The sequence below is a fragment of the Diabrotica virgifera genome, chromosome 8, assembly GCF_917563875.1.
Source record: "Diabrotica virgifera virgifera chromosome 8, PGI_DIABVI_V3a".
Lineage (NCBI taxonomy): Eukaryota > Metazoa > Arthropoda > Insecta > Coleoptera > Chrysomelidae > Diabrotica > Diabrotica virgifera.
Window position 1 is genome coordinate 69,008,218 of NC_065450.1, and position 19,537 is coordinate 69,027,754.

The following is a 19,537-nucleotide window of genomic DNA, read 5'->3' on the forward strand; positions in this document are numbered from 1 at the left end:
ACGGAACAAAGTTTTTTTAGGGTTTTTGGATCATTCCAAACAGAAAAGGTCTTTAATGACTTTTCTCTAAAGTTGATAGTTTTTGACATATAAGTGATTAAAAATTGCGAAATCGGCCTTTTTTAACCTTCAAAAACTTTGTGAAAAACTTAAAATTTGAATGTTGCCAAGGTAGGTAGATATTCTTTAAACATCGATTGATGAAATCCCGAAGAGTTTTTTGCAATACAGTATTCAAAACTCTCTTGTTTTTTAATTTCTAATCACGCGTGCGCGACACTTATTTTCCACCGTTGCATGTGTATACAGCAGTGGTGCTCAGACTTATACTGCGTGGGATCTACCACATAAACTGGAAGCGTCCAGCGATCGACTGCTAGTAAAAAAAAATTGTAAAAGAAAAAACTTCATTGCACATTTCTATTTGATAAAAAGTTGTAACTTCAGAGAGTTGTAATTTTAAAGTCATGTTTTTCATCTTAATTTATTTTATTTGAATGTTGATGCATGGCACAGCATATATCGTCCACGAGTTTTTCATATGATAGTATGTAATTACCGAGGCGAGGGCCAAACGCAAGCATGATGAGAGATGTTCGTCAGTTAGCCGATTACGATACTTTAATTTCACTACCTACATTTGGGAAAATAGAGACTCATACCTACAAGTACGTTGATGCAAAGAATGCTGTGAGCTGCAGAGATACTTGCCTCAAAGATGGATATTTGTCAGACGGTTTATGAAAGATCAAAATGTATCGGTCGCTCTGAACTTAAGGTGTATATCCGAAATTATTTTCAGTACCTCATTTTGGACGGAAATGATCTCCGAATTGAGACTAATGGATACTTCAATGACAAATTGTTCCACGTATTCACAAGAAAATGGATTAGACAAGAATGTTGCAATATCTGTCACTTTTTGTAATCAGCGAAGCGTCTTTCAAACTCGCTATGAACTGCTTGCAGCTCCGCGATCGACTTCAAAAACTTTGGCGATCGACAGGTCGATCGCGATCGACTCTTTGAGCACCGCTGGTATACAGTATGGTGGAAATGAAAGGAATAAATTCGTTATTTCGTAAACCGGCGACTTTAAGGAAAAAACCCGAAACAGGTCGATTTTTATTTTTAAGTTATGATATTGTGGCATATATGGTATACTATAGTGACGTCATCCGTCTGGGCGTGATGACGTAATCGATGATTTTTTAAATGAGAATAGGGGTCGTGTGGTAGCTCATTTGAAAGGTTCTTCAATTCTCTATTCACTAATGTAAACATTTACATAATTATTTATACAGGGTGTCCAAAATTTTTTTATTAAATTAAATTATTTGACAAAAATAGAAGTAAAAGGACACCCCCCTGTATAAATAATTATATAAATGTTTATATTACTGAATAGAGAATTAAGAAACCTTTCAAATGAGCTAGCACACGACCCCTATTCTCATTAAAAAAAAATCATCGATTAAGTCATCACGACCAGATGGATGACGTCACTACTATACCATATATGCCACAATATCATAACTTAAAAATAAAAATCGACCTGTTTCTGGATTTTTCCTTAAAGTCTCCGGTTTACGAAATAACGAATTTATTCCTTTCATTTGCACCACACTGTCGGTGGAAAATAGTGTCGCGCACGCTTGATTAGCAATTAAAAAACAAAGGAGTTTTCAATACTGTATTGCAAAAAACTCTACGGGATTTGATCAACCGATGTTTAAAGAATATCTATCCACCTTGGCAACATTCAAAATTTCAGTTTTTCACATAGTTTTTGAGGGTTAAAAATGGCCGATTTCGCAATTTTTCAATTTTTAATCGCTTATATGTCAAAAACTATCAACTTTAGAGAAATGTCACTAAAGACCCTTTCTGTTTGGAATGATCCAAAAAACCTAAAAAAACTTTGTTCCATGCAAAAAAAAAGTTTAAAAAATTTCTGACCCACTTTTGGTCCTGGCAACATGCAAATTTGTTAAAAGTCTTTTTGAGTAAGATTGTGCAAAAAATCCGAATCGGAATATTTTTCCTAGCAGATGCGCAGTGGCTTTCTGGACTAAAAAGTAATCGGTCCAGACCAAATCTCAATAGAAAGCTTTTTCTTCTTCTTTTATATAGGCATTACTGCCTGTTTTTCTTCAACGGTGCCTTTCATTCTGTCCCTAAATTGTCATTCCATCTTTTCCTTGGGCGTCCTATAATTCTTCTGCCTAACGGTCCCCGGCTATTCATCCTATCCGTGATTCAGACATCCTGCTTATGTGTTGAGTCCACTCTTCTTTCCGTTCTTTACTCAGGTATTTATATTGTCTACCCACATATACGTCTGATTTCCTCACTTCTTACCCTGTCCTGTAGTCCTTTTCCAGCAATCCTCATTTTAAGATCTTCATTTCGTTGGTCTCAAGATGTCTTTGTGTTTTGCTTGTATCTGGTCTTGTTTCGGCCGTGTAAGTCATAACTGGCCTAATAACTGACATATATTCGGGCCTTAGTTTCCACTCTTAGGTGTTTGTAGATGTATTTCTTTGTAATAGAAATCTTAAAATGCATGAATGATGAAATCTTAGAATAATAATTGTTACTCTCATTCTTTTGTGCTACCTTTAAAAATACAAGCGCTAAAGATTGCAGTGAATACTGAACAATATTATAAGCTGTGTTCTTAAATAATTATTCTTAAATAATTCATGGTCGTATAAATAAAAAGATATGCCGATGACACTGTGATCCTTGCCAGTAGCATAGATTAATTACGACAGGCAATGGAAAGGGTTAATTTAGTTAATGAGGAATACGGCCTGAGCCTCAAATTCAAGAAGACAAAATGGATGCTGATAAGCAAAAAGCAACAACCTGCTTGACAGTTATGGATAAACAATATACTATTTAACTGCTATTTGACCATGTAGAATCTTATGTATACCTTGGCACCAACGTAAATGCAAAATGGGACCAAGACACAGAAATTAAGGCGAGGATAGAACTAGCTAGAGCAGCATTTAACAATATGAAAAAGCTCCTCATATGCAAGGATTTGTCTCTTCCCCCTACGTCTAGTTAAATGCTACATTTTTCCGATCTTACTATATGGCCTGGATGCTGACAGAGACGCTCATGAAAAACTAGAAGATTCGAAATGTAGGTGTACCGACGCATTCTTTGTATATCCTGGACCGCACATGTCACCAAAATAGAGATAGGTAATCCACGGAATTGGAAAAGAGAAATAAATCGTGAGCACAATTAAACAAAGAAAACTTGAATATATAGGCCACATATTAAGACACGATAAGTACCGTCTACTGCAATTGATTATCCAGGGGAAAATATACAGTTAGCGAGGGCCAGGCAAGAGAAGACGCTCGTTGCTTCAAAATCTGTGGAAGTGGTTCGGGCTCACATCAGTCGAACTATTCCAAAGTGCCGCAAACAAGATCAGAATTGCTATGTTAATAGCCAACGTTCGCAACGGACTGGGCACTTGAAGAAGAAGATAAAAAAAAATGTGTGTGTACTTTGTACCCACGTAAGATGTTATACTTCTATTATAATATAATCTAACTTCATATTATGATTTCAACGAAATCAATATACCTATCTATTTTAAACAGTTTTTTTGTATTGTATTTAAATATTAAACTAATTTTAGAAAGAACAAAAAGAATACCAAAAATTAAAAAAAGGGATATGACTTCGTCCGGATTCGAACAGGGAACCTCTCGATCCCTAGGCGAATGCTCTACCGATCAGCTACCACCGCTTTTGTATTCAGTCGATCATTTCTAGGACATAATTACAATCACGGTGACAGATACATAAATTGAAAATAAACATTTTGAATAATACTTATTAGGAGGAAGACAAATCCACAGACATAAAAATTATAATATATTTACTAAAAACACTAATAATATATTCTTTTCCCGCACACCTTATTTGCGCTACATAACTTAAAACATGTAGCGACTAATACCATACTGTCGGTGTGCGCATGCGCGAGGGAATGTAAAAATTCACCCTCGTGCCTAAAGAAGTATAAGTTCAAAACGATAAAAAAAAAAGATTAAAACTATTGGCCTAATGAGACATTCACACCGAGAATGCAGTAAGGCTAAGATAGGGCAATACATTTCTAATGGGGAATAAACGCACAGGGTTGTCGGTCTTCGTCAGTTGTTGATTGCTCTCTCAAGAGCGTCGCACAGGAACTGTGGCAACACTGAATGCGCATTCCTATCTTAACCGCACTGCAATCCCAGTGTGAATTTCACGTTAAAACCAGGTATCAGTAATGTCCAAGAATGAAGAAGAGGCCCCATCTATTTTGCACTACCAGTCGAAGAGGGTCTTGAAGAAATAGAAGCAGTGAGAACAGAATTGAAATCTGTTTATGACGATGGATCAGAGTCGTCAGTGGATGAAAATAGTGATCTTCAAATTTTTTCTGACTCAAATAAATATTTTTCAACTTAATTTTGTTTATGTTTTTATTTTATTTTTTATTCTTTTGAGAAAATGAGAATATTTCATTTTTTGATTTGTCCACAAAGATGGATAATAAATTATTATATTGTGTTTTTTTTCTTTTTTTTTTTATTGAAAAATGGCTTTGGCAGAGCCAATTAGCCAGACTTAATGGTGTTTTAGTTAATATTCAATAAAATCTTGGATTTTGATAGGTCCTTTTCAGAAAATTATCGAGAACATTTTTAATTTCTTTGTTCTAGAGAATTTTCTAACACTAATCTTGATGTAGGTGTATAAATATTAAAATGATTTTTCTACTTGAATATCATTGACAGATTTCATCAATGATTTTCAATTTTATCAAAAACTTGCTACTGGCTTTATTTTATAAGTGGCATGTTTTGATACCCATCTATTGCAACAAGATTACAACTAGACTAGAACAAAACAGGTAGAAATAGAAAATCTTAAAAGACTAGTAAAAGGATCAAATCTCTTTATTTACAGATAGAATCAACTACAAATATATATTAGATATTATTTCTATTTTAACTAAAAATATTCTATACAAACCAAACAATACTGGTGTTTTTAGAAAACATTTAAATCACTTAATATATTTGGTAATCATCTGGCATCCAATAATTATGAAAAAATATAGACTATTAGTATTATAACAGTTTTTTTAAGTTGTAACTTTAAAGTTCGATTTTATCAAAAATTATTTTTTATACTATATTGAAAAATTGCTCAATACAGTGACAAAAGGTTAAAAATTACCAGAATAAAAAAAATATGCAATAAAACACCTATGGCTCTTAACGGAATCTTATACCTATACAGTACCTACAGCATTTCAGACATGCGATGCAGTATTTAAAGGATGGGGCCATGCAAACTAAATGAGAATTTTCTTGACGACGGTGCCACTCTTTATGGCAGCGTCCGTGAAAGGTAGTATTAGGCAGGTACTTGTAGAGGATTATTTATGATAATTTATAGAATGGCAAACCCGCTTGCAATATACAACCATACTACTTTTAACGTTTGAAACACAGTATAGGTACATATTGCTTTATTTGATAAACAAGTTTTGAATTTTAATGATACTATGTAAGTTTATAATAATTATAGTCATGTTTTAAATATTTATTTAAGGAAAATTAAGTTACTTTAGAAGTGTACTAGTTTGCACATAGTACTAATCAGTGGTGGATCTAGGGGAGGGGGAATAGGGAAAATCCACCCCAACAATGTCAAACATTAAAAAAATTGAAAAAAAAAAATTGAAACAAAAATATATTAGCTGATGACTAATCTATGTATCATCATAAAGGTAAGACAAAATGTAGTAAATCAACAATATAGCCTATTTTTATAACTGATAGTTAAAATAATTGAAAATTTTTTTAATACTGGTTTTCCTCTTCACTAGAATATACTGAAAAGACAACAAAATGCATCAAATGAATAATATCTAATGTCAGATAATTACCGGAATGCTACATTTCATGCTTTTGGTTCATTTGTTTTATTTACGTCTTCTCTGTTATCTGTGCTAGCTTTATCTTGCTGTAATTGAGTCCGGATTTCCCTGTTAGCATGGAGTAGTTCTAGTAACTGCGAATGTATATTATCATTTTTCTGTTCTATGTCATCTAAAGCAGAATTTAAGGCATCTAACTGGTGATCAAGTGCAGCAAACTCTGAAAAAATAAAAATTCTTTGAATTATCTTTAGTATCCCATGAGTCATTAGAATTTTAAAGCAATAATTGTAAACTTTAATTAAAAAAAAAAATAAGTTCAGTCGTCAGTCATTTGATCTCTCAAAATGAGAATAACAAGCTGAATTTTGCTTAGAATGTCAATTTTCTGACCCCAAAAAAGATATAGCAATAAAGTTTGCCACAGCGAGCACATTCGAGGAACTACAAATTATGATGGAGGAGCTCGCAGACAGCTCACAATACGTTGGCCTAAAAATGAATATAACAAAAACAAAAACAACGACAAGCACATATGACTCCAAATGTATAACTATAAATGGCGGTGAGATGGAACAAGTCCATGAAATTTAAGTATCTACACTAAGTTCGCTTTCAAGATGCAGTAAAAATAAACAAACCAAGACAAGTTAAATGTCCATCCATTGTATATATCCATTGTGAATCCCAAATCATGATTTCCAAAGTTTATACATTGTAAATTATGATTCGGGAGTGCTCCTAGTGGCATTTAACGTGTCTTGGTTTGCAGGGCCCCCGTAAGAACTACTGGCGCCTGTGTGCAAAAAAGGATTTTGGCGCCCCTTAAGGCATTTTGATAATGCTTCTTTATTTATGTTTTTGAAGGAAGGTAGGTAGGTGTTTGAAATAAAGCAAAAAGGAAGAAATAACACCATTGCAACACCATAGCAAACCTTAATTGAAGAAAGTCTAAGGGGTTTTATTGAATCAATTCTGCTGAACCATCTTGTCACACTTAGAGGGTTTAAACTTAACCCGAGAACATTTTTTCTCACAACATCCCACCTTTTTGAGGATCACGAACCCAGAGTAACGTGATCGTGATTTTCAAATTTTGTCCATTTAGATGGGATTCTATCGTCGCCCCCGTTAGCGAAATTATTCCGATTCTGTATTTTGCACAAACTTACTCAAAAAGAGGTCCTTATAACAAATACACAGGGTGCCAGGCTGTGCCGTGATCGAAGAATTGTTTAACCTTCCGATGACCAACCTTTTTTTGTTACACGGATGACCAAGTGTATGTCACAACATTCAGCTAGTCACAACATTCAGTATTAGTGTCATGTGTAGTGTGTATGTTGAGTAAGTGTCTTGTTACTTTGCAAAGTCGACGTCATTAGCGTAAAACTACTTGGAATTACACATAATAGACGGTATTTTACTAAACATCAACTTCAGAATATATTTTTTATTCGTAAAATATAGGGAATTTTTTTTATTTCAAAATATGAGGATATCTAGAATATTAAAGTCAAATAAAAAATAATGGGTCAAACCGGCAAACAAATGTATGTTCTCAAAGAAATTGAAAGTGTGTAAAAAAATTTTTTAATAATCAGCTAAGTACTTTCAACACATAACGTGCCATCATCACGTTATGTGTTGAAAGTACTTAGCTGATTATTAAAAAAAATTTTTACACACTTTCAATTTCTTTGAGAACATACACCTGTTTGCCGGTTTGACCTATTTAGAAGTGTGTACAAGTCATACAGTCTGTTTCAATTCAATTTAAAAAATAATGAGTTAAAAATTGAAAATACTTTTGAATTTATCAAAGAAAAACATACGCTGGGGTCCAAATTTCCCCCGCTTGGTCATCCGAAGGTTAAACAATTTTTTTAAACAAATTCACAAAAACAAATTTTCATTTCGAACAATTTTTTTTAGATAATTTGGGTCATTCTGACTAATAATGTCATTTAAACAAAGTAAAACTGAACTATTTAATTTCTCAACTTTTATTTTAAAATTAATCTTTGCTTTTTGATTTTTTTGTAAATATTTTTGCAATTTTTGACCCTCGGTTTTGGCGCCCCTAAAGGATGGCGCCCGTATGCATTGCACACTTTGCACATATGGTAGCGGGGGCCCTGTTGGTTTGTTTACTTCTACTGCATCTTGAAAGCGAACCTACTGTAGGCCAAATTCTGAAATTTGACAAAGAGAACCAAAATGTAGTAATCACTAGAAGAGCAAGACTGGCATGGGCAGGATTTGATAAACTTAGTTGGATACTTAAGAAGTACAAAATACCTCAATACTTGAGGAGCAGAGTGTTCAATCAGTGCATCCTTCCTATCATGACATATGGATGTCAAACCTGGATCCTAACCAAGGAAAATATGAATAAATTAGCCACAACAGAAAGAGCATGGCTTAAATCACACTTATTGTCTGTCCGTGAATGTACTTTTTGAGAAAATCGATTTTGAATGTTTAAGCTCTTGTAGAACAGCGTTACCTTAAATATTAAACTTTAAGTAATTTTTTTTATGATACGTCATTAAATAAACATTGAAATGAGTAATAAAAATAAATACCTTTCCTCACAAAAAAAATTAAAGTAGCCTTTAAAAAAAAGTATGGACATACAATGGCTGGCAATAAAAGTATGGACATAAGTGTACATCATGATTTTGATTTAATTATTGGACGTTGTATGTAAAAAATAGAACATAAATGTATCTATTTCACTTTAAGAAGCACATTCTATTGGAACTATATCCTGCAAATTGCCTTTGGTCGGTAGAGAATCTATCGCGCCTTTGTAGTCTTTGGGTATAACTCAAACATTACACAAGTATAATAAATCTTTTTTCTTGGCCATGGATATTGGCAGTTGCTTAGAGTATATTTTTTTCAATCTTCCCAGGTAGGTAGAGGCTTCTTCCCAGGTAGGTGATTTTCTTGTACCCTTGGTATGGCCATTGATTATAAACACACCCATAGATAGCTCACCTCTTGGTAACCGAAAGTATCAACAACTAGATGGCGCTACTCGAAAACCGTATCGAGATTTCTCATTCTCTCTCTGACTTGCGAGGAGGTAGGAGTAGTGTCAGGGCCGAACTTACCCTATAGGTGTATTATCTGTGACAGGCAGGTGTTGTGACAAGTTATAGCGGAATTTTATAAAAAAAAGAACTCACATTTTAGACAAAATTGCCTCTGTAACGCATAAGTGTGTTTACGCGGGATGTTTTGAAAGAAACGATGGTACAAATAATATATCTTTCTTTAAATTTCCCTGAAACACGTAGAGCGCACAAAAATTTGGCAAAAAAACTGCGAAAATATTGATATTACATATATTGATGGATATCAGTGACCTGAAACAGAGGGTAATTTGCCAGCATCATTTTGCAGTGGAGCATATTTACCAAAGTGGCCAAAGAAAGTTATTAAGGAAAAATGCTGTTCCTCTAAAATATGCACAGTTAGCAACTGATTTAGGTGAGTACTCAACTTTGGAAATATTTTTATGTTTGCCTAATGCGCTTTGTCAATGAGAATAATACTATTAAAATATATTTTATATAAAATCAGTTGGTATTGAGTGATTTATATATTTTTTATACAATTAAACCAAAAGAGATTTTTTTTTAAATATGAATGCGTTGTTAGTATCACTACAGAAATAACGGAGATGCTTGTTTTGCTTTAATTAAAATTACACATACATTTCAATGATTACCTATTTTAGGTGATACCCCACCCCAGTATTATGCTCTACATACGTTTATTGCGGTACGAAAGGTAAAAGATCTACAAGTGGCGATTGTATGGTTAGGTCAACTCCATCGCCTAAGAGATCAAGTAGTAGTCTCAGTGATATTTCCAGTTTTGATATTAATTTGCCCACAAAACTTGAAACTGAATTGACGGAGAAGGTAAAAAAATTGGAGTATCAACAATTTGCTTTAAAGAAGAAGTGCCGTCAGAAGAACAGTCAGCGTTGTAGAAGAACAACAAAAAACAGAAAATCGGCAACCAAATTCATGATACAGGTACTGTTAGAAAATAAAAGCAAATACGTGCACACTTTTGTTAATATGCAGTTTTCACACAAAACTCGTTCACAATGGAGTCACAATGAAAAGGATTTACCTCTGGCCATTTATTATAAGTCTCTCAGTTGTTAAAAATTTTTAATTAGATCTCTTAACTTTATATTACCTTCAGTAAAAACAATTCAAACTTGGTTGCGTGTCATAAAATTAAGAACTGGTTTAAACACTTCCTTAATTGACAAGTTGAAGAAAAAAGCAGAGACAATGGATGAGTGGTAAAAAAATTTGTGTGTTAATGTTTGATGAAATTTCTTTGAAAAAACAATTGGAGTACAATAAATTAGATGACATTATAGAAGGGTTTCAAGATTTAGGTGCTTTAGGAAGAACAAACAAACTTGCCAACACAGGTCTGGTTTTCATGATGCGCGGCTTGCTACATAAGGCTACGCGGCTTGCTACAGGTGGTCCAATACATAGCGACAACTTAAAAAACATTTAGTCCTGTCGCCAGGGGGGGTACAACGGCCTCGTTAATTCAGATGGACTTACTCAAGGTTTTTTTATGTATTTTGACCCGTAGAACACGAATTTTTTGGGTAACAGTTGATCCGGATGTCGATAAGATTGTTATAGACCAAGAACTTGAGGAATCAAATAACAGCGATTTTTGGCAAAACAAAACAATATTTTGTATTTTTTGGGCCATTTTAAGTAAAAAATATTTCTACAAGTTTTTTCGTAGGATGCACAGTTTTCGAGATAAACGCGGTTGAACTTTAAAAAAATCGAAAAACTGCAATTTTTGAACCCGAATAACTTTTGATTAAAAAATAAAATAGCAAGTCTGCTTACCGTATTTGAAAGTTTAAGTCAAATTATATCGGTTTTGATTATTTGCATTGGTAAAAATTTATTTTTTTATTGTTTAACAAAGCTATAAACACGTAGGGTTTCCCGTGCTTTTACATGCGTTTTAACGCATGTAACGTAGAAATAGTCTTGATTGCACTAGTACCTATTCTACCTACTCGTTCGATTTTAAATGAGAAATCATAGAAACATCACTCACGCACTAGTTGTTTGTAGCTTTGTTTAACAATAATACAATAAATTTTTAGCAATGCAAATAATCAAAACCGACATAATTTGACTTGAACTTTCAAAGGCGCTTAGCAGAATTGCTATTTTATTTTTTAATCAAAAGTTATTCGGGTTTAAAAATTGCAGTTTTTCGATTTTTTGAAAGTTCAACCGCGTTTATCTCGAAAACTCTGCATCCTACTAAAAAACTTGTAGAAATATTTTTTGCTTAAAATGACCCAAAAAATACAAAATATTGTTTTGTTTTGCCAAAAATCGCTGTTATTTGATTCCTCAAGTTCTTGGTCTATAACAATCTTATCGACATCCGGATCAACTGTTACCCAAAAAATTCGTTTTCTACGGGTCAAAATACATAAAAAAAACTTGGGTAAGTCCATCTGAATTAACGAGGCCGTTGTACCCCCCCTGGCGACAGGACTAATTGTAGTTGAAGTTGTTTCAAAATTACAAAATATTGGGTATATACCAAAAGTGTTGTGTGATCAAGCATCTAATAATAGAGCTTTATTTAAGCTGTTAGGCGCATGTAAGGATCAGCCTGCAATAGAAATAGGAAATCAGAGGATTTTCACTGTGTTCGATACACCCCACTTATTAAAAAGTCTAAGAAATAATTTTCTTAACAAAAAGTAGACGTTTTTTGCCGATTCTAAACAAATATCGTGGCAAGATATTGAATACACATACAACATCGATAGAACCAGTGTGAGAGCACGATGCATGGTGAAAATAACAAACGTTCATTTAAACCCTAATAATTTTCAAAAAATGCGTGTAAAATTAGCAGCGCAAATTTTTTCCAACTCAATTGCCTCAGCAATATCAACAGCAATATGTGTAGAACAGTTACACACCAAAACGGCTTCTCTTACTGCCGAATTTTTAAATATTATAAATAATATTTTTGATGGTCAACAGCAAATATTGTAGTGATAGTAATCCAAACAGAAAGCCAATGTCAACTTTAAGCAAGTCAACTGAAAACTTGAAAGCAGGTTTAGAATATTTTTAAAAAATTAAAGTTTTTGAAAATCAGAAAGAGAGAAATAATATTCACTGTCTACACGACTTTCAGTGGACCATATTGTCAGTTTTATGTTTGTGGGAGGAACTTCAAAAATATAATGTGTCATATCTTTTAACATCTTTTCTGAACCAAAATCCTTTAGAAAATTTTTTCTCTATTGTGTGCAATAGAGTTAGTCTAGTGCGTTCATAAAAATAACATGTCTTTTAACTTAATAACAGGCGGTAGCTGGTTTGTCTTTAGTTTCATGCGTGGAAGAGAATGATGCTAGATAAAAAGTATGTGTTTTATCTCGTCAGGTATTAATGACGCACCGGTAAATAATCGTGGACTCAACTGGATGTTAAACTAGACTATTAGCTTTAGTTTATATATACAGTAGATATTAACAAGTATTTTATAATATCAGGAAAACAATATAAGTATGTCTTAAAACCTTGGAATCATATGGAAAACTTTTTTATTCAGTTTAGGGAAAAATGTATTATTGATAAAAACTTGCATGTCCTAAAACTCAAAATGAAAGAATCAGATGTCAAATATTATGAGTCGTATACCAAGTTGGTTAAAAAATATTAATTCTTCTCAAGAGTAATATACCTTCATTTTTAAAGCACTTTTATATAAATATGAACGTGGTTCATCGACTTTTAATAATAAAATGTTTCGATATTGTCAATAATGAAAGTACTTCTTGAGAACAAGAAATAATAAATATCTTTTTTTCCTAAAATTTTAATTTTACAATCTTAGTTTGAAAAGAATTAACATTCAAATATACTTATTTACTTTGTTTTGAAATATGATCTAATTAGTGATGTTTTAAACTTTCTAATCCTGTCCGTTTATCAGCTTTTACCTATTGTTCCTAGGCAGAAGGCCCTCAACTATTTATATGTTGGAAATTTCCTGTCATTTTATCAAGAATATATGTATACCAAATTCCATGCCAATCCAATGGATTCTTTAAAATTCGGAGGATTTGCAATATTTTACCTGGAGTGAATGGGTTAGATCTGGAAAGAAATTCTGTATATCAACTTCAAATAGTTTATTTCGCATTAGTTCTGAAAATATCATTCTTTTACAAATTACAAAAAATAATTTACATGTGAATTATCACTGCTAATTTTATTATGTATTTTCTATTTTGTTGTTTTTTTGTAGTGTATTAATATAATTACAATAATTTTTAAGAAACCTCTTCACTACTTTTAATAATCAATTTTTAGCGTTTTATCTGAAGTAAAATCGGAATTCCAAAATAGAGATTACAATCGCGTTAAAATTATTTGTGAAAATTCTGAATACTACCCTAATATCGTTGTCTATTATGCCAGCCAAGCAACTCAAATTTATTTTTCAATCTTGGCAAAAATTTCAATAAATGTCGCCACCGTCCAGCCAGTTAGTACTTAGACTTGAGGGGCAAAGAGGTGTAAGTGGGCGGAGTTTAACACTGAATTCGGTTTTACCTTAAGGTGAGGTATCTATGTAGTTATTAATCAATGGTATGGCTGAGACATCCAAATGGTAGAAATCTTGTAGTAGAAATAAACTAATTTGTGTTTTTCTGTGCCACTCTGTCGCTAGTAGCATGAATTGAATCTGCTTCTAAATACGAGTGGCCAGTTTCCATGAATTTTAAACCTAGAGATAGCGGGAATAGAGCGCCTCACGCTGGCCTGCATTGATCGGGGTAGGATTTCATATGGGAGCCCCTGTACCCAAGACTCCCATATGATAAGCACTTTGCTGATTGAGAGCCCCTATAGCGCATCAGAATGCTATCGGGGGGTAAGTGGATGGTCTGGAGCATTGAAGTGGGGTGGAGTGATTCTTGCTTAGGGGAGTTAATCCTCCTCGCATCAATGAATTGTATCACCAGAATGTCATTCTCTAGGGGTGAGCAAGTCTCTCAGGCTGGGTTAAATCACTATGCTTGATGAATTTTAAATAAATCATATCTAGATGTTGTATTGTACTTACAGCATGTAATATTCAATTGTCATATTTTTGTTGCGATTCTGACCCCTGCAAGTATCGGAAAATGTGCTTACATGTTTGACAGTACTAAGAACAGGATCCAATTTCAGACAATTCTTTTCCTCCATTTGTTTCGTCCTAGATGTAACAATGTCTGTCGCTATATTACAATAATCAAATATTGTAAAGTTATAGACAGAAAGTTTGGGTCTGTAGTAGATTTGAGCATCACCAGCATAGGGAATAGATAAAACTGCCTGCAAGTCAAATGAAACATATCGAAATGTTACACCTTTGTCATCTATTGACTGTTTCTTATCATCACCCTTCATTTTAAGAGAGTCAGTTTCTCTCTCCCTTTTTATGACCCTGAAGGTCATTTTCTAAGGCAGACTTGTCTGAAGCATTTTTATAACTATTGCAGAGAACAGTAATCTTTTTTTGATTTAAAAAAACTTAATGGAGATTCTTAGCTATTGAAAAGAGATCTGTATACATTTATAGTACACTTGGGTATATTATTCTCCTGGCCAAATTGTTCATAGAGTTAAAGACAATCGCAAGACACGTAAAACTTCTTTAAGTCTTTTCTACAATGGTGACTTTCCATACGAGGAAAGGAATCAATGTGTTCCTAACCTTTAACAATTATATTTGCATCTGTAGTATTAGGAGCCTTACAGCCTTTTCTTTTTTCTGTCCCTACATAGGCTCCTGAATTTTATCTCTTGATCTTTAACTTACTGCTCAAAGTCTTACAGAAAAACTTAAGAGATACTCTTCGATTTTCGTTATTTTCTTCCAGTAAGTAATAACACTTTGAATAATTTTAACTTTGAATCAGAGTTTTCTATCTGCAGTCTAACTTCTGTTCTTTTTAACTGCAACCGTTTATAACTGCTAGGATGTTTTTGCATTAGTGTTATTGATAAAACATAAACAATAAACTCATTTGTTGTTTTGAAGCTATTTGACAGATCACATGCTATGATTTTTTTGTGACGGATATTCTTGAGTTGGGATTGATTTCATGTAATCGAATGAACTATCTTTTAGTAAAGTCGTCCCATGAACGCAACTCATAAATATTGGCGATATCATTCTAAAGTCTTCTACTTATAATATACGTCTGAATTGCCAATATAAATGAGTCAGATTAAATAAATTATTAGAAAAATTTTTTTACTTAGCAACAACATTTTTGTTTATTTTAGTAGTATTTTGTATTTTGACAATGAAACCCGATTTGGGCTTTGAAACGTTAATAAAATCATTTTTTTGGTAAAATTGTGGCTTATTTCCCATTGAAAATAGTTGATAATAAACTCACTTGACACCAAAAAAGAAAACTTTCAACAATAACCTCAAAAACGCAAAACCACACGCAAAAACGCAAAACCACACAAGGTGCTTATGTTCCAGCCAGCTTGTTGATAGACACATTATTTGGTGCACAATTATTGCAAGTCCTGGACATATAATATTCTGCCCTTAGTCTTTTGATATTGCTAAGAGCACAGATATTGTATATGGACATACAACAATTGTTCCCTTCATAATACATTTTTGAGCTTAATTCACAGTTTTGAAATGTCATTTATATCACACCAAATACTTTAAGAGGAAACAGTAGCGATCAACAGGTAGCGAAAACGCGTTCCAAGATTGCGGCTGTAATTTTGAATATTTTTTCGAGATATTTGGCACACATATTCGTAATATAATAAAGAATGGCGGTACAGAGCCCAATTTGAAAAATATATTAATATGTGGAAACTACTCTGTAATTAAATACAATATTAAAAAAACGAGCCTGTACCGCCATTAAGAAGAACAAAAAAATACACTTTCTTCAAATAAACTTTTTTATCCGATGCCTAGATTTTGTGTCATTTTGGAACTACTAAAATTTTTTATTTCATTAGTAGTTCCAAAATGACACAAAATCTAGGCATTGGATAAAAAAGTTTATTTGAAGAAAGTGTATTTTTTTGTTCTTCTTAATGGCGGTACAGGCTCGTTTTTTAATATTGTATTTAATTACAGAGTAATTTACACATATTAATATATTTTTTAAATTGGGCTCTGTACCGCCATTCTTTATTATATTACGAATACGTGTGCCAAATATCTCGAAAAAATATTCAAAATTACAACCGCAATCTTGGAACGCGTTTTGGCTACCTGTTGATCGCTACTGTATCACCTTAAGGACATGCAATGTCTATACAGGATGATAGACTGCTAGGAGGTCATCAAGGTACAGTGCATAACTCAATAATGGAAAAAAGTGGACATACAATAAGTGTGCTTTAAGCCATCGACATATGGATGTCAAACATGGATCCTAACCAAGGCCAATATGAATAAACTAGCCACAGCAGAAAGAACAATGGAAAGAGCAATGCTAGTACTATCAGATAAAAAGGGGAACGCCTGGGTAACATCAAAAGCAAAAGTCAAAGATATCACAGCAAAAATTGCCAAACTCCAATAAAGCTTTGCAGGCCACACTGCTAGACAAAAAGACCAAGGTTGGAATGCCACAATACAATTTTGGAAACCTTTCGAAGGTAGATGAACAAGAGGAAGATCCCAGATGAGATTGGTAGATGACATAGAAACAATAGCTGGAACAAGAGAGGCCTATGTCTACAAATGGAGCATAGAAGGCTAAGAAGACGCATCTAGTGAAACTTAGATATTTTAAAAATTACCTTCAGGCGACATGTCATCATTGTCTTCATCCAGATCATCTTCATTTACATCATTTTCCCCATTTGTATCCATTTCTTCTGGAGGTGGATTTTCCTCTTGACCATTTATATTCCCATTCATATTCTCACTCTGATTTTCTTTGATATTATTTGGTGTGATTTCCTCCTCGCCCATAATCTTGATACTTTAAATTTGTTGATATTCTATCATTTTCAAATAAACTTATCAATGTTCAAATAACTCCAGGACCAGGATCAGGATCGCCCAGAGAAAATTGCAGAAAATTGGATCAAAAATCATATGATTTTGACATTACACATAAACAATTCTTCTTCTTATTGACAATCTGCGATTTCAAAATTTATAGTTTCTTTTTAAAAAATATAAAAAAAAGTATACACGAATAGATGATTAACGGGGGAAAATTTAAGGGATTATACATAATTTGAAGGAAAACTCCGTTTAATAATGTTATATACTTTCTTCTATTTAAAATAAACATACAATTATAAAAAAACAAAAAATAAAATTAACTGTACAATCAATTAATCAATTAACTGATCAACGTAGCTATCAGACATGTGACAGCGATGACAGAAGTTTAATATATTTTAGGTTATATACAAACAAAGATTCCCGCCAATTTGAGATTTTATTTTCTATGGTTTTAGTAATTCTCTATCAAATACATTTTGGATAATTTAAATATGGAAGATTCTCGTAAATATTATTTTATTATATATTATTTGTATTACTGAATAATTTGATTTTAGCGCAAGAGGCACGATCCAATAGACGATCTCGAGATACTTCTTACAAATCAAAGGCCTTTGAAAAATTCAAACAGTTAAAGAAAGGATTGAAAAATAAATATGAGGTTGATGAAATAGATAATGTTTATGAAGTAGTTGAAGAAAAACAGTATGTCAAGGAGGTTTTGTCAAGATATGATGATGATTGGATTGTGGATGATGGTAATTTAAAACTTTTTATTGAAATTATAACCCATATATAGTCTCCGCAAACCTCCCATTATTTAACCCTTTGCGGCCGTTGTCATGAAATTAATACATTACACCATTTCAACTAGTGTAAGTTTCCTAACAATTTTGCCCACAAGTAGCCTGGCATGTCATACATGAAAATCAGAAAACACAGATTTAGTTCTTTAAAAATATTCTCTTCTTTTGGTGCCTATTCATTTCGAACATTGGCGATCATTCTGGCTATAATTATTTTATTAAATGCTGCTTTAAATAGATTAGTTGTTGTTGTGGAGAACCATTTCCTCAGGTTCTTTAACCATGATATTCTTCTTCTCCCAATTCCTCGCTTTCCAAATACTTTTCCTTGAAGGATTACCTTCAGTAATCTGTGTTTAGTGCTGTTTCTCATTATGTGTCCTAGATATTCTAACCATAGGCGTAACCAGGATGATCCTAAGGGGGGGGGTTACAACTACCTAAAAGGGGGGGGGTTACAACTACTGGAAGGTCTCTGAGGGCTATGGTGTTAAGTGTATAGAGCTCAAAGTATATCCCAATGGGGGGGGGTTACAACCCCCAAAACCCCCCCTGGTTACGCCTATGATTCTAACTTTCTCCTTTTAATGGTATACATCACCTCTTCACCTCTCTTTATTTCCCTGTTCTTCATAATATGGTCTCGTTGGTTATCTTGTCCATCCATGATATCCTTAGAATTCGCCTGTATAGCCACATCTTAAAGGCTTCATGTTTTTTCTCTATCGCTTCAGTGAGTGTCCAGGATTCAACTCCATAGTATAATATTGGTAAGATATACTTTTATCTCCAGGTTAAGGTTGTGGCTTTTCAAGAGTTTGGCCATGCTATTGAATGCACTCCTCGCTTCTCTATTCTACATTTTACTTCTTGTGAGTGATTCCATTGTTAGTTTACTATTGTTCCAAGATAGGTATACTGTTTTACTCAGTCCACTGGTGTATTCTTGATAAGAAGTTATCTTTTAAATATAAAGTCTTAACAGAATATATGAACTGTTCAGTATATTTCGGTTGAGAATCACCCATATCGGTTTTTCGGCAAATTCTAAAGTTCAACCTAAATTTAATTTATGTTTGCATTTAACACCTTCGCTGCATGTAGAGATATTTATAAACTTACATTGATTGTGTTATGAGACATATATGCCCTGTAGTAGTGTTGGAAAATTCTCGAGAATGAAAAATCGGAGAATATTCTCGATATGGAGAATTTTCTGAGAATGAACCCCATGACGCACTTAAGAATATTGTTGAAGATGAAAAATAGGGTTTTAAAGTCATGATCTTATATACAAAATTATGAGACGAAACAACAGGGTCCTTTGTATATAAAAAAATACAAAAACAACAGAAAACACAAAATTTCTTTGATAAAAAATGAAATTTTCTTCTTAACAACAAATCGATATGGTATGATAAAAGATGAGACCTCAGATTCAAAATCTATTTCTATCATTAGCTCATCCTAGTCATCTACAATCTGCATTTCAATGTACTGATGAGTTGTGGGATTTTGTTTTTCACGAGTGGCCAGCTCAGTCATGGATTGGTCTACGTCTAACAATTTTAAAGTGTGAGCAATAAAAGTTACCTTACGAGCCAGTTCAGCAGTGAGCCGGTTTCTTTTAGAGGAGTGGATAAAAAAA

At 33.2% G+C, this 19,537-nt stretch overlaps 2 protein-coding genes across 2 annotated transcripts in view; one reads left to right on the top strand and one right to left on the bottom strand.

The window, feature by feature from the left end:
* Positions 1–4,966: 4,966 nt before the first annotated feature.
* On the bottom strand, positions 4,967–17,187 carry LOC126889446 (bublin coiled-coil protein). The gene is made up of 2 exons (XM_050657761.1): positions 16,867–17,187; positions 4,967–6,191 (listed from the first exon to the last, which is right to left on the bottom strand). Exons 1-2 carry the CDS (start codon positions 17,039–17,041, stop codon positions 5,995–5,997), a joined length of 372 nt encoding a protein of 123 aa, XP_050513718.1. The 5' UTR covers positions 17,042–17,187; the 3' UTR covers positions 4,967–5,994.
* A 287-nt stretch (positions 17,188–17,474) lies between these two features.
* LOC126889442 (DNA polymerase alpha catalytic subunit) overlaps positions 17,475–19,537 on the top strand; it is a 107,239-nt gene continuing 105,176 nt past the window's right edge. Inside the window, exons 1-2 of the mRNA XM_050657750.1 lie at positions 17,475–17,587; positions 17,641–17,841. Coding sequence (XP_050513707.1) covers positions 17,575–17,587; positions 17,641–17,841 — 214 coding nt within the window. The 5' untranslated portion in view covers positions 17,475–17,574. The remainder of the gene's footprint in view (positions 17,588–17,640; positions 17,842–19,537) is intronic.

Bases quoted from the DNA above. Each gene is read 5' to 3' on its own strand.
- LOC126889446 (XM_050657761.1), bottom strand. From the start codon at position 17,041: ATGGGCGAGGAGGAAATCACACCAAATAATATCAAAGAAAATCAGAGT. The intron at 6,192-16,866 runs GTAATTTTTAAA...TTATTTTTTCAG, and splicing joins TGATGACATGTCGCCTGAAG to AGTTTGCTGCACTTGATCAC.